The 15,423-nt window shown below is 37.9% G+C and overlaps 1 protein-coding gene across 6 annotated transcripts in view; it reads right to left on the bottom strand.

Annotated features, from left to right (window-relative positions):
- Positions 1-15,423, bottom strand: part of PHF8 (PHD finger protein 8) — a 98,554-nt gene that overhangs the window by 25,069 nt on the left and 58,062 nt on the right. For all 6 annotated transcript variants that reach the window (XM_004780593.3, XM_004780589.3, XM_045072772.1 and 3 more), the window contains one exon: positions 14,590-14,903. In XM_004780593.3, coding sequence (XP_004780650.1) covers positions 14,590-14,903 — 314 coding nt within the window. The remainder of the gene's footprint in view (positions 1-14,589; positions 14,904-15,423) is intronic.

The raw sequence follows: 15,423 nt of genomic DNA, 5'->3' as shown, positions 1-15,423 counted from the left end.
AAAAAACACTGGACAAAATTCAACACCCACTCATAAACAAACCCCTAGCAAAATAGGAATAAAAATGAACTTCCTTAATCTGATAACCTACAGCTAACATCATAAGAGTGAAAAACCGAATGCTTTCCTCCTTAGATTGGAAAGAGGTCAGGATGTTCACTCTCACCCCATTGTGCTGAAAGTCCTAGCCAGAACAAAAAGGCAAGAAGAAATAAAAAGACTTACAGATTAGAATGAAATGAATAAAATTGTCCATGTTTGCACAGGACATGATCATCTATACAAAAAATCCCAAGAATATATTTTAAAAGCTCCTAAAATAAGTGAATATACCAAGGTTGCAGGATACAAGGTCAACATACAAAACCAAACACATTTATGTATCCTATCATGAAACAATCAGAAACTTAAAGTTAAAAAAGGTACCATTCAGATTTCCAAAAAATACAGAACTCTGGGATAAATCTAACAAAACATGTGCAGGATCTGCATGTAAAATCCATAAAATACTGATAAAAGATATTTTAAAAAGACTAAACACAGAGGGAATAACATATACATAGAACACTCGATATCTAAGATGACAACTGTCTTGAAGTTATTGTAGAAACAGTCTGATGATTTCTCAAAGAGTTAAACACAGAATTACCATACGACCCAGCAATGTGACTCATAGGTAAATGCCCAGAATGAATGAAAACATGTCCACACAGAAACAGATGCAAATGCAGCATTATTTATAATGGCCAAAAGATGGAAATAACCTAAATGCCCATAAGCAGATGAACAGATAAACAAATTGTGGCATATCCATACAATGAAATAATATTTATCCATAAAATGGAACAACATACTGATATATGCTACAACTTATATGAACCTTGAAAACATTATGCTAAAGAAGAGAAGTCAGACACAAAAGGTCACATATTACATGATTACTCTTATATGAAACATCTATAATGGGCAAATCCATACAAACAGAAAGCAGATTAGTGGTTACCAGAAAACAAGGAGGAGAGGGCGGCATGGGTAATGATCACTTAATGGATATAGGGAGTTTTTCCAGGGGTGAAAAAAAAATGTCTTAGAAAATGCATTAAGTGCCACTGAATTGTACCCTTTAAAATGGTTAAACTACATGTTTTGTGAATTTTACCTCAACAAAAAATAAAGATGCCAATTCTCCCCAGATTGATGTATACATTTAAACACAGTTCCAATCAAAATCCCAGTAGAAATTTTTTGTGGATTCAGACAAATCAATGCTAAAATTTACATGGAAAGGCAAAATTGAAGAACTCATACTAACTGATCTTAAGAATTGCTATGAAGCTACAGTAATCAAGACATTGAGGTACTGGCAAAGAGATGGATATATACATCAATGAAAAAAAATAAAACAATCCAGAAACAGATCCACACCAATATGGCCATTTGATTTTTTACGAAGATGTAAATGTAAGTCAATGGGGAAAAGAAAGAGTCTTTTCAACAAATGGTCTTGGAACAAATAGACATCCATATGCCAAAAAAAGGGTAAACCTCAACCTAAACCTACCTTATGAAAAACTTTAGTCAAACTATGTCATGGTTAGAAATGTAAAGCAGGAAAACTGTTATGACCTGAGTTTACATAAAGAATTGTTAAATGAGACACAAAAAGCATAATCATTAAAAGATAAAATTGATACATGAGACTTTTTGGAAAATGAAAGTGCTTGCTTTAAGAAAGGAAGTGTTAAGAATGAGAGAAGCTCAGACTAGTAGAAAATAATATATATCTGACAAGAGACCTGAACTCAGACTATATAAAGAATTTTCAAAGCTCAACCTTTAAGTAAAAAAAAAAAAAAAAAAATTAAAAAATGGGCAAAAGTTGAAAGATGGAGGAGTAGGAGGTTCCTGAGCTCACTCTGTTGCAGATAACAGCCACTTACCCTGAAAATGACACAAAGACTGGCAGAACAGACGTTACAAGGTTCATTATAGACAGGAGGCCACAATGAAAAGGGTAGGAGGGATGGAAACAAAACTAACCTTAAACACAAGGGACAATACAAGCACAGAGAAGTGAGAGGATGAGACCCCACTCTAGGCACCCCAGGCACAGAAGACCCACGCTGGGAAGATAAATTTCCATAACATTTGGTTTTGAAAACAAATCAGGCTTCATGTTGAGAGTTTTTCAATTAGCAGGGTTTATCCCTGGGTGCTTTAAAAATCAACAGGCTTAGATCCTAGAGAAGGCTTGGAACCTGGAAAGCTGGGGAACAACAAGGAACTAGATCCCAGCCCTTTATGGGCCAGTGTTACAAATAACCCAGCCAAGATAAAGCAGAGAAGCAGCAATCTGAAAAGCACCTGGGGTATACTGAAGATTTATTTACTAATTGCAGAACTTGTGCTGGAGGGGCGCGGGTTTTTAGGAGACCTCTCCAAGAACAAAACTGCCGGTGGGCACCATTTCTCTTCCCCAATCCCCAGCCTAGAGAGGCCACTTGTGGAAACCAGTACAAACACTGTCCACCTATCTTGCTAGCACCATGTGCCTTAACCCCACATGCTCTCCTGCCACTCAGCCCATCCAACCTGCCCAAATCAGGAAGCAGGCTTCCCTCCAAAACTACTCCTGTCCCAACACACTCTGCAAGCAACCCCAGCAGGGAAGAGTGCCACTCCAAAGTAACTACTGCCCTGGGGAGAAGGGAAGATAACCAAACACACCAGAATGCCCTCAGTGCCAGCACCCAAACCTTATAACTGGCAGCACAGAGATAGTGCTCTGCCCATCAGTCCTGGAATGGGGGCAGGCATCTCGTCTGTCAGTCCCGCCAACCAATGAAAGCCTTCCAGAGTACAACATAAGAAGACTTCCCTGCAGGTCAATGTGACTGCAGCCCCAGCAGATGGGCTGAGGGCAAGCAAGTGTCTAACTACTGATACCACCCAACTACAAGCTTGTAGCAACTCCGGACAGGCCCTTTAACATCACAGGGACCAAACTGTGCCCTTGTGCCCACCCAAAGTAGGCAGAGAGGGCTACTGCAACCAACTGGACTGAAAGCAAACACAGATTAACTACCACAGTAGGGCACATGCACCAACACAGGAGATACCCCTCCGGATGCCAGTTGCCTGGTTCTGGTGAACAGGGGGCATTGTGCTACATGGCACTGTAAGATCTCTTTTTCAAAAGGCCACTACTTTCAAGATCAGGAGCTGTAGCCTTATTTCCTAATACACAGAAACAAAGACAGTCAGACAAAATGAGGAGACAGAGGACTATGTATCAAATGAGGGAACAAGACAAAGCCACAGCAAAAGAGCTAAATGAAATGAAAATAATTAATATGCTGATAGAAAATTCAATGTAATGGTCATAAAAATACTCACTGGACTTGAGAAAAGAATGGAGAATCTCAGTGAGGCCTTCAACAAACAGAAAATATAAAAAAGAACCAGTGAGACATGAAGAACTCAATAACTGAAATAAAAATACACTAGAAGGAATCAATTATAGATTAGAGGAGGCAGGAGAATGGATCAGCAATCCGGAAGACAAGGTAATGGAAAGAAACCAAGCTGAACAGCAAAAAGAAAAAAAAATGAGAATAGATTAAGGTACTTTGTGATATAAATCAAGTGTGATAACATTTACATGATAGGGATTGCAGAAGAAGAAGAAAAGAGAGAAGAGAGGGCAGAAAACTTATTTGAAGAAATAATAGCTGACAACTTCCCTAATCTGGGGCAGGAAACAGATATGCTGATCCTGGAGACACAGAGAGTACCCAACAAAATTAACCCAAGGAGGTCCATTCCAAGACACCTAGTAATTAAGATGGCAAAAAGTGATGATAAAGAGAATTTTAAAAGCAGCAATAGAAAATAAAACAGTTACATACAAGAGAAACCCCATAAGGTTATCAGCTGATTTTTCAGTGGAAACTTGTCCAGCCAGAAGGGAGTGGCATGATACATTCAAAGTACTGAAAGGAAAAAACTTGCAACCAAGAATACTCTACACACCAAGGATATCATTCACAATAGAAAGACAGATAAATAGTTTCCCAGCTAGGGCCATCTGGGTGGCTTAGTCGGTTAAGTGTTTGACTCTTGATTTCAGCTCAGGTCATGATCTCAAGGCTGTGAGATTGAGTGGTGTGCATCAAGTTCCTCACTGCACATAGAACCTGCTTAAGATTCTCCTCTTCCTCTCCCTCTGTCCCTCCCTCTACTCCCTCTCTTTAAAATAAAAGTTTCCCAGCCAAACAAAGGTTAAAGGAGTTCATCACCAATAAACTAGCCCTCCAAGAAATGTTAAAGGGAATTCTTGGAGTGGAAAGAGAAAGTCATAATCATGAGTGATCAAATGATGGGGAAATTTTTCACAGGTAAAATGCAAACACAAAATAAAAGTAGTATATGAATCACTTATCAAACCAATATGGAAGTTAAAGCACAAAAACAGTAAAATCAACTATATCTACAAAATCAGTCAAGGGATTCACAATAAAAGGATAAAAAGGATGACATTTTATACATAAAACATGGGGAGTGGTAAAAATTTAATGCTTTTAAATGGCTTCAACCTTTAGTGACCATGAATTCAATTCAGACTGCTATATGTATAAGATGTCATTACGAACCTAATGGTAACCACAAATCAAAAATCTATAATACATACACAAAACATAAAGGGAAAGGAAGCCAAGCATATCATGAAAGAATGCAATTACGCTACAAGGGAAGCGAGCAAAGAAGTATAAAAAACCTGAAAAATAACAAAATGCCAGTAAGTACATACCTACCAATAATTACTTTAAATGTAAATGGAATAAACTCTCCAAACAAAAGACACAAGGTGGTGGGATGGCTAAAAGAGTAATAAGACCTATCTGTATACTGCCTACAAGAGACAAACATCAGACCTAACACATATGCAGACTGAAAGCGAAAGGATAGAAAAATGTTTACCACACAAATGGAAGCAAAAAGAAAGCTGGGTAGTTATACTGAAATCAAACAAAATAGACTTTAAAACTAAGACCGCAACAAGAGACAAAGAAGGACACCACCTAATGATAAAGAGAACAATCCAACAAGAGGATAGAACTGTAAATATTTATGCACCCAACATGGGAGCACCTAAAAACATAAAGCAACCATTAACAGACAAAAGAAGAAAGTGACAGTAATATAATAATATGGGACTTCAACACCCCAATTATGTCAATGAAAAGATCATCCACACAGAAAATCAAAAGGAAACAACAGTTTTGAATGACAAGTTTGACCAATGGCCCTAACAGATATATTCAGACTGTTCCACCTAAAACAACAGAATACACATCCTTTTTAAGTACATGTGGAACCTTCTCCAGAATAGATCACACATTAGGCCATGAAACAAGCCTCAAGAAATTAAAAAAGCACAAAATTCTACCATTTATCTTTTCTGATTACAACAGTATGAAACTAGAAATCAATCACAAGAATAACTCTGGAAAGAGCATGAATAAATGGACGCTAAATAACATGCTACTAAACAATGAATGTGTCAACCAAGAAATCAAAGAAAAAATTTAAAAATACAGGGAAACAAGTGAAGATGAAAACACAATAGTCCAAAATCACCTGGATGCAGCAAAAGCTCTTTTAAGAGGGAAGATTCCAGAAATACAAGCCTACTTAAAGAAATAAGAAAAATCTCAATAAACATCCAAACCCTACACCTAAAGGAGCTAGAAAAAGAAGAACAAAGGCAAGCTGAGAAGAAGGAAGGACAAAATAAGGTGTAGAGGAGAAATAAATAAAACAGAGACTAAAGAAACAATAGAACAGATCAATGAAACAAAGAACTGTTTCTTGGAAAATATAAACAAAATGGATAAACCTTTAGCCAGATCCATCAAGAAAAAAAGAACTCAAACAAAATCAGAATGAAGGAGGAGAAAAAACAACCACACCACAGGAATACCAAGGATTTTAAGAGAATTCTATGAAAAATTATATGCCAACAAATTGGACAGCCCAAGAAAAAAATGGATAAATGCCTAGAAACATATAACCTTCCATAACCGAATCAGGAAGCAATAGAAAATCTGAACTGACTGATTACCAGCAATGAAATTGAATCAATAATCAAAAAACTCCCAACAAACAAGTCTAGGACTAGATGGCTTCACGAGTGCATTCTACCAAACCTTTAAAGAAGTGTTAATACCCACCTATTCTTCTTGAATTATTTCCAAATTATTGAAGAGGAAGGAAAGCTCCCAAATTCATTCTGCAAGGCCACCATAACCCTGATACCAAAACCAGTTAAACACACTAAAAAAAAAAAAAAACCTACAGACCAGTATCTCTGATGAACACAGATGCAAAAATCCTCAAAATAGTAGCAAACTGAATCCAACAATGTATTTAAAAAATCATTCACAATGCTCAAGTGGAATTTATTCTCAGGATGCAAGGGTGGTTCAATATTTACAAATCAATCAACAGCATACATCACATCAATAAGATAAAACCATATGATCATTTTAATAGATGTAGAAAAAGCATTTAACAAAGTACAACATCCATTCATGATATAAATTCTCAACAAAACAGGTTTAGAAGGAAGATATACCTCAACACAATAAAGGCCATCTATGAAAAAACCACAGCAAACATCATACTCAATAAGGAAAAACTGAGAGCTTTTCCCCTAAGATCAGGAACAAGACAAGGATGTCCACTTTCACCACTTTTATTTAACATAGTACTGGAAGTTCTAGCCATAGCAGTCACACAAGAAAAAGAAATAAAAGGTATCCAAATTGGTAAGGAAAAAGTAAAAGTTTCATTATTTGCAGATAGCATAATACTATAAATAGAAAACCCTAGAGATGCCTGGATGGTTCAGTCAGTTAAGTGCCTGCCTTTGGCTGAGGGTCCTGGGATCAAGTCCCACATCCGGCTCCTTGCTCAATGGGGAGCCTGCTTCTTCCTCTGCCTGCTCTGCCTGTTCTGCCTGCAGCTCTCCCTGCTTGTGCTCTCTCTCTCTCTCTCTCTCTGACAAATAAAATTTAAAAAAATCTTTAAAAAAAAGAAAGAAAGAAAACCCTAAAGACACCACCAAAAATCGATGAGAACTGATAAATGAATTCAGTAAAGTTGCAGGAAACAAAATTAAACACACAGAAACCTGTTGCATTTCTATATACTAAAAATTAAGTAGCAGAAAGAGAAATTAACAAATCAAGTTACAATTGCACCAGAAATAATAAAATGCCTAGGCATGAACTTGATAAAGCAAAAGACCTATATTTAAAAAAAAAAAAAAAACTATAAAACGATGATGAAAGAAACTGAAGATAACACAAACAAATAGAATGATATTCTATGCTCATGGATTGGGAGAACAAATAATGTCAAAATGTCCATACTAACCGAAGCGATCTACAGATTTAATGCAATCCCTTTCAAAATACCAATAACATTTTCTCACAGAATTAGAACAAATAATACTAAAATATGCACAGGACCAAAAAAGACCCTGAATTGCCAAAGCAATCTTAAGAAGAACAAAGCTACAAAACTGGAAGTATCATAATCCCAAATTACAAAATATATTATAAAGCTGCAGTAACCAAAACAGTATGGTATGGGCACAAAAATAGACACATCAATTAATCAGAAAGAATACAGAACCCAGAAATAAGTGCATACCCATACAGTCAATCAGTCCACAACAAAGGAGGAAAGAATATACACTGGGGGAAAGACAGTCTCTTCAATAAATGGTTACAGGAAAACAGGACAGCTACATGCAAAAGAATGAAACTGGACCATTTTCACTGGACCATACACAAAAATATACTCAAAATGGATTATTGATCTAAATGTGAGACCTGAAACCATAAAAATCCTAGAAGTAAACATGGACAGTAATCTCCTTGACATTGCAAGTAGGAACATTTTTCTAGATAAGTCTCTTCAGGCAAGGGGAACTAAAGCAAAATGAAACTATTTGGACTACACCAAAATACAAAGTTTTGCAGAGCAAAGGAAACCATCAAAACAAAAAGGCAACCTATGGAATGTGAGAAGATATCTGCAAATGATATATTCAGTAAGGGGTTAATATCCAAAAAATATTAAAAATTTATATAATTCAACACCAAAAAAATAAATAATCTGATTTTTAAATGGGCAGAGGACCTAAAAAGACACTTTTTCAAAGAAGACATACAAATGGCCAAGAGACACATGAGACATGCTCAATATCACTAATCATCATGGAAATACAAATCAAAACTATAGTGAGATATCATCTTACATCTGTCAGAAGGGCAAAAATCAAAGACAAGAATTAACAAACGCTGGCAAGGATGCAGGGAAAAGGGAACTCTTATGCACTTGGTGGGAATGCAAAATGGTGTGGCCACTGTGGAAACCAGTAGGGAGGTTCCTAAAAATTAAATTACCACATGATTCAGTAACTCCACTACTGGGTATTTACCCAAAAGAAAATCAAACAATAATTTGAAAAGATATACACACTCCTATATTTATTGCAGCATTATTTATAATAGCTATGATACAGAAGCAACTCATCCACAGATAAGTCCTTCCACAGATGAATGCATAAAGAAGATACAAGACAGATATGTCTATATATCTATCTACACACATACACACACACACTGGACTATTTATTACTCAGCCACAGAAAAGAATGAGATCCTCACATTTGCACCAATGTAGAGGGACCTACAGGGTATAATGCAAAGTGAAATAAGTCAGTAAGAGAAAGACAAACACCCTATGATTCCAAGTATTTAAGAAACAAAACAAAGGAACAAGCAAACAAAAAACCAGAATCTTAAATACAGAGAACAAACTGCTGGTTGCCAGGGGAGGTGGTTAGGGGGAATGGGTGAAATAGAAAAAGGGGATTAAGAGTACACGTATCTTTTTTTAAAAAGATTTTATTTATTTGACAGAGAGAGAGAGAGAAAACAAACAAGCTGGGGAGCAGCAGCCAAAGGAAGAAGCAGACTGCCCCCTGAGCAGGGAGCCTGATACACAGCTCGATCCCAGAACCCTGGGATCATGACCTGAGCTGAAGGCAGATGTTTAACTGACTGAGCCACCCAGGCACCCAAAAGTACACTTATCTTGACGAGCAATGAGTAATGTACAGAACGGTTGAATCATATATCTGAGGCTTATATAATACTCTATGTTAATTATACCTCAATAATAAATATAGTCGAAAGTCATTCAAAGTGTCTATTTAAAGACATCTCAGAAAAGAGGATGTATGCATGAATAGACAGTAGATATACCATTAGCCATTAGCCAAGCCATTAAATGAGCTATTCACTATAGCTTTATTAGGATGGCCAAAATAAATACAATGACAATACCAAGTGCTGACAAGCATGTGGAACTGAAACTCACACATTACTGATAGGAACATAAAATGACACAACCACTCTGGGAAATATCTTTGCCGTTTCTTATACACTGACCAGACAGCCCAGCAATCCGATTCTAAGGCATTTACCCAGAGAAATGAAAACTCATGTTTACACAAAAGCCTGCATGTGCATGTTCGTAGCAGTTCAACTCATAATCACCCGAAGTTGGAAACCATCCAAATATCCTTCAGTGAGTGAATGGATAAAGAAACTATGGTATACAATGGACTACAGCAATAAAAAGGAACAATATATTCAAACACAACAACATGGATGAATCTTAAGGGCATTATGCTGAGTAATTGAGCCTAATCTGAAAATATTACAGTATTGTGCAACTGCATTTACATGACATCCTGGCAAAGGCAAAAACCACAGGGATGAAGAGGACCTCAAGTGGCTGGCAGGCCTTAAGGGTAGAGGGAGGGCATGACTACTAGGGGACAACATATGCTCATTTTGGTGGTAGTTACAAGAATCTAAATGTGTATAACAACAAAGCCGATCTTATTTTGGGTTAATTTAAAAAATAAATTTTAAAAAACCCTTTATCAAAAGGGAAAACAGACTGAAAATAAAGGAAAAGAGCTTTCAATCTAAGATGTTATACAAAGAACACTTAGAGAAAGGAGTGAAATAAAACCAGAAATTAACAGTAAACAAACAAGATGATTAGTAATCAAATGAACGAAACAAAACTGCTAAACATTAGGATCAAGTACAGCCAATCCCAATAAGGAAATGTCAACTCAAAAGTAGTAATTCTGGGACGCCTGGTTGGCTCAGGTCATAATCCCAGGGTCCTCAAACTGAGTTCCACATCTGGCTCCTTGCTCAGCAGGGAGCCTTCCTCTCACTCTCTCTCTCTCTCTGCCTCTACCTGCCACTCTGCCTGCTTCTGCACACGCTCTCGCGCTGACAAATAAATAAATAAATAAAATCTTTTTTAAAAAAGCAGTAATTCTTACTGTAAACCACCATTAACAAATTAACAGAGAAAAACTATGTATTTATAATCAAAAGATGTCAAAAACCATTTGCTAAAACCCAATTTCATTTCTGATTTTAAAAAAAAAAGCCTCTCAAACTAGAGATAGATATTCCCCTGAAGTTCATGAACATAGCCTATCAGAGACCTACAGAGCCCAATGTATTAAGTGGGAAAACACTGGCAGCATTACCTTTAAAGTCAGAAACAAGACAAGGACTATTCAACACCCTAATAAAACTAGAAAAATCTAGACATATGAATACGTAAAAGAAAAGGGGTATTATGTACGAAATCTGTCTCCCAACACCCCCCATTCATATGTTTAGTTCCTAACCCCCAGTACTTTAAAATGTGACTTATTTAGAGATAAGACTTTCAAAGAGATAATTAAGTTAAAATGAGGCCAATAAAGTGGGCCCTAATCCAACTTGACTGTGTCCTTTTAAGAGATTAGGATATACACAAGGACATCAGGGTCCTCTGTTCACAAAGGTAAGATCAGATGAGGAAGCAGCATAAGGGTGGTCATCTGTAAGCCAAGGAGAGGCCTCAGGGGAACCCAACGCCGCTAGCACTTTGATCTTGGACTTTCAGCCTCCAGAACTATGAGAAAATAAATTTCTAGCATTTAAGTCATCCAGTCTGTGGTATTTTGTTATGGCAGCCCTAGCAAACTAAGACAGGCTCTTGAACACCTCCTTCAAGAGCCCAAGACAATTAACTGAAAAATTAATAGAACCAGTAAGAGTATATAGTAAGGCAGTCTGATACAGGATCAAAATAGAAAACTCATACATTCCTCCATACTTGCAATAGCCAAATGGAAAATGTAATAAATAAAGTATACATACATCCCATTATAGCAGATAAGACTTCTGATGAAAGATGATAGTCTCCATAAATTTATCTACAAATGCCATACAATCTTAATACAAAAAATCCCAGGATTTTCCATGGAATTTGACAAACTGATTCTAAAATCCATCTGGAATAGAAAAAAAACCTCAATAATGGCCTAGAAATTCTGGAAAAATAAGAATAAATAGGTTGGCATCTCCTTCTTATTAAACTGCCTTTCTCATGTCACTAGGCAAACCAGGAAGCTGAGGGGAGTAGTTAGACCAGGGGCAGATGTTTTAGCTGTAGGTTGTTGATGCGACTGTCTGCTGAAGGTAGGGTGAGTAGCCAGAGGAACTTGGCATGCCCTTAAGATCAATCACAGCTCCATTCAGAGATGATGGGCTTGCTGAACACCTGTGCTCTCCCTAGGTCTAATGCAAGTTCTGCAGAGGGGATTTGCCCTACCAGATACAAGGCCTATAGAAAGTAACCAACGCAGTATCCCAACAGAAAGGGACAAATTTTGTAGAACAGAAAAATATTAATAATATCTAACACACAGCCCTTACCACGTGCTAGGCAATGTCCTAAATGCTTTATGTGTATTGATTCATTCAATCCTTACAAAAACCTGTGAATAGGTACTGTTCTAACAGAGAAGCACAGAGGTTGCCCAATGTCACATAGCTCTTAAGGGACAGAGCTGGGAACAGAGTAGAAAAACAAATCCACATTCACATGGGAATTTACTTTATGACAAAAGAGGAACTTCAAACCAGGGGGATAATGATGAACTAGTGAACAAACGGTGTAAGGGCAAATGACTAACCATATGGAAAAAATTAAGTTAGATTCTTATCTCCCACAATTCATAAAACTTAATTCCAGAGAAAGAGGTAAAATTTTAATGTCTATACATATTTTTGACAAAAATATGAGTCTTCTTACACAAGACAAAATAAAAATTGATAAAGGTAACTATGCAAAAACTGAAATCTACATGCTAAAAGATACCATAACTAAAATTAAAATATAAGCAGTAGATTAAAACATTTTGCAACATTTCCAGAATATATTAACCAAAAAAAACCCCTAAGAAATCTATAATTTAGGGGCACCTGGGTGGCTCAGTGGTTTAAGCCTCTGCCTTTGGCTGAGGTCATGATCTTAGAGTCCTGGGATCAAGCCCCACATCGGGCTCTCTGCCCAGCAGGGAGCCTGTCCCCCCCCCCCCGCCTGCTTGTGATCTCTCTCTGTCAAATAAATCAGTAAATCTTTAAAAACAAAAATCTAGAATATATAAAGAACTACAAATCAATAAAAAAAATCCCAACCATCCTAATAGAAAAAATGGTTGAAAGATTGAATCAATTAATTCACAGAAAAGAAATAAAGAAGGGGTACCTGGGTGGTACAATCAGCTAAGCGACTGACTCTTAATTTTGGCTTGAGTTGTGATCTCAGGGCTATGGGACTGAGTCCCACATCAGATACCACACTCAGGGCAGAGTCTGCTTGAGACTCCCTCTACCTCCCTGTGCTCACTCACTCACTCTCTCTCTAAAATAAATAAATCTTTAAAAAAATAAAAAAGAGCCAATAAGCAAATAAAACAAACTCAAACAGCATTTTTTGCTATCAGAGTTCCAAAAATTAAGAAGACTGATAATATCCACTGCTGGTAAGGTTCATACACTGCTCATACACTGGCCCTCTCAGAGGGGAACTTGGCACTATTAACATTTATTTTGTACATACCCTTCAATCTAGCAGGTCTACCTACCCTACAGAAATGTTAGCTGCCACATGGGCACAAAGAGTTATTTACAAGAATTTTCTCTGCAGCGTTGTTAGTCAAACTATAAAATTAGAGACAACCTCAATGTTAATCAGTAGGGAATGGTTAAAAATACAATGGCACACCAATGCTATAGACTACTACACAACAGGTAGATTTCAGTGTGGTGATGCAATAGATAGATCTCTATGTAATGATGCTGAAAGATGTCCAAGCAAGTTGTAGAACCATGAACACTACACAAAACTGTATTTATTTGTGTCTACATGTGGTTGTAAGTACAAAATGAAAGTTATGTATCAACTGGTTAACACAATTTACCTGGTTAACACAATTTACCTCTGGGTAACCTGCCTCAGAGAAAGAAGAGTATTAGTCAAAGGGCACTTTTACTTTCTCTTCTTGTTCAAATCTTAGTCAATGAGAATTAATTTAAAGGTGCTATATGCAACTAATGAATCACTGAACATTATGTCAAATAAATGAAACAAGATGGGATTGGGAGGGAGACAAACCATGAGAGACTCTTAATCTCACAAAACAAACTGAGGGTTGCTGGGGGGAGGGGGGTTAGGAGAAGGGGGGGTGGGGTTATGGACACTGGGGAGGGTACGTGCTTTGGTGAGTGCTGTGAAGTGTGTAAACCTGGTGATTCACAGACCTGTACCCCTGGAGATAAAAATATATGTTTATAAAAAATTAAAAATTAAAAAAAAACTAATGATGTTTTATATGTTGGCTAATTGAATTTAAATTAAAAAATAATATTAAAACCCACATTAAAGTCAGTTGCACTACACAAAAAGGTGCATTATGTAATGTAGTACTTAACAAATCTTAGCTTAAAAAAAGGTTATCTCTTAAATGCAATTAGTCTGCCGAAAGATCATTATATACCTTTGCAAGGGATGAACCAAACAACAGAGAAGGAAATGGAAGTGACAGAAATAAAACAGGCAAGAGGGTTTGAAAAAAGAGTTTCCAGTAAAGAAGGTTAGACAATTTTAAAAATGGATGACAGCTGGGGCACCTAGATGGCTCAGTTAAGCACCTGACTTTTTATTTCAGCGCAGGTCATGATCTCAGGGTCATGAGATCAAGGCCTGTGTTGGGCTCCACACTCAGTGTGGAGTCTGGTTGAGATTCTCTCTCCCTCTACCCCACCCCCCACCACATTCTTTCTCTCTCTAAAAAATAAATAAATCTTTAAAATAATGGATAGCTAATTATTTTCTGAGGGTCTTCCATACGTGAGACAATGTGCCAGGTGCTCTGTACAAGCACCATCTCTAATTCTTGCATCAACCTGTAGATATTTCCACTTTATAGATTAAGAAAACATAACTCAGAGAAAGCAAGTATCAAGCTTAAGGTAAGGTCTTTGCTCATTATTGTCACAGGCTGTCCTGGACAGGGAGTGGGTTTGAGACTGGGGTGAGGGGGGAGCACTTCTGGCCTGGACCCAAGTGCTTGGCGGCCCTTACTATACTCTGCATCCTTGAAGCATGCTCCCAAGCTGTCCTGTTCATCCAGACTGGCATTCTCTTCCTCCTCCTCGCTCTCGGTTCTCCAGTATGCTGGCCTCTTGATGGGCCGCTTCCCTGGGGTGCGCTGGGAAGCAGGACTGCTGGACACTGTGCCCAGTCCACTGCTGGAGCTCCCACTGCTTCGGTCCTGGCCCCCAGTCCACCAGGCCTGCAGGCTGGAGGTAGCTGGTGAGGATGATGAAGACTGAAGGTTGGCCATGCACAGCATGCCCTGGATGGCCTCCTGAGTGCTGGGAGAGGCAGGGGCCTCGCTGCAAGGGACAGAAGAGAAATGCTTGAGGGAGTTCTCTAGCTGTCGGAGAAAACCAGTCATCAGAATAGTCAGGGAGGAGGGACAATAGCTACGGGAGTTAGGGTGGGAGGAAGGAGGAGAGGACAATTCCAGATAAGAAACCAGAAATTAAACCAACAGATCAAGATAGTACCCCAAAGGCTGTTTTCATGTAAAGGTCAGTCCTTCCTGCCCCAAGTCTTTCCACAGATAGCAAGGAAGGTGGCAAAAAGAGGGGTGCACTTCCTTCCCTGTTCACCCATGCTGAATTCTTCCAGTTTAAAAAAAAAAAAACCAAAACAGGGCCCAGAAAAGGCTCGGCTTTCCTTCCATGCCTCTTCTAGGCCCTCTTCCAAATCCCAACGTACCCAAAACCAATCCCCTTAAAGTTTATACATCTACTCTCTGTCAGGTCTTAAGTTCCTCAGGACAGATTTCATGTCTACTTTATTCTTTCAGCCCGAATGCCCTTGCTAAGTCTTTGCCCCTTTAAATGGCTC

The sequence above is a fragment of the Mustela putorius genome, unplaced genomic scaffold (genome assembly GCF_011764305.1).
Source record: "Mustela putorius furo isolate JIRA1106 unplaced genomic scaffold, ASM1176430v1.1 tig00004068_pilon_pilon_pilon, whole genome shotgun sequence".
NCBI classification, from domain to species: domain Eukaryota; kingdom Metazoa; phylum Chordata; class Mammalia; order Carnivora; family Mustelidae; genus Mustela; species Mustela putorius.
Note: the sequence above shows the minus strand (reverse complement) of the source record. Positions and strands in the feature narration are given on the sequence as shown.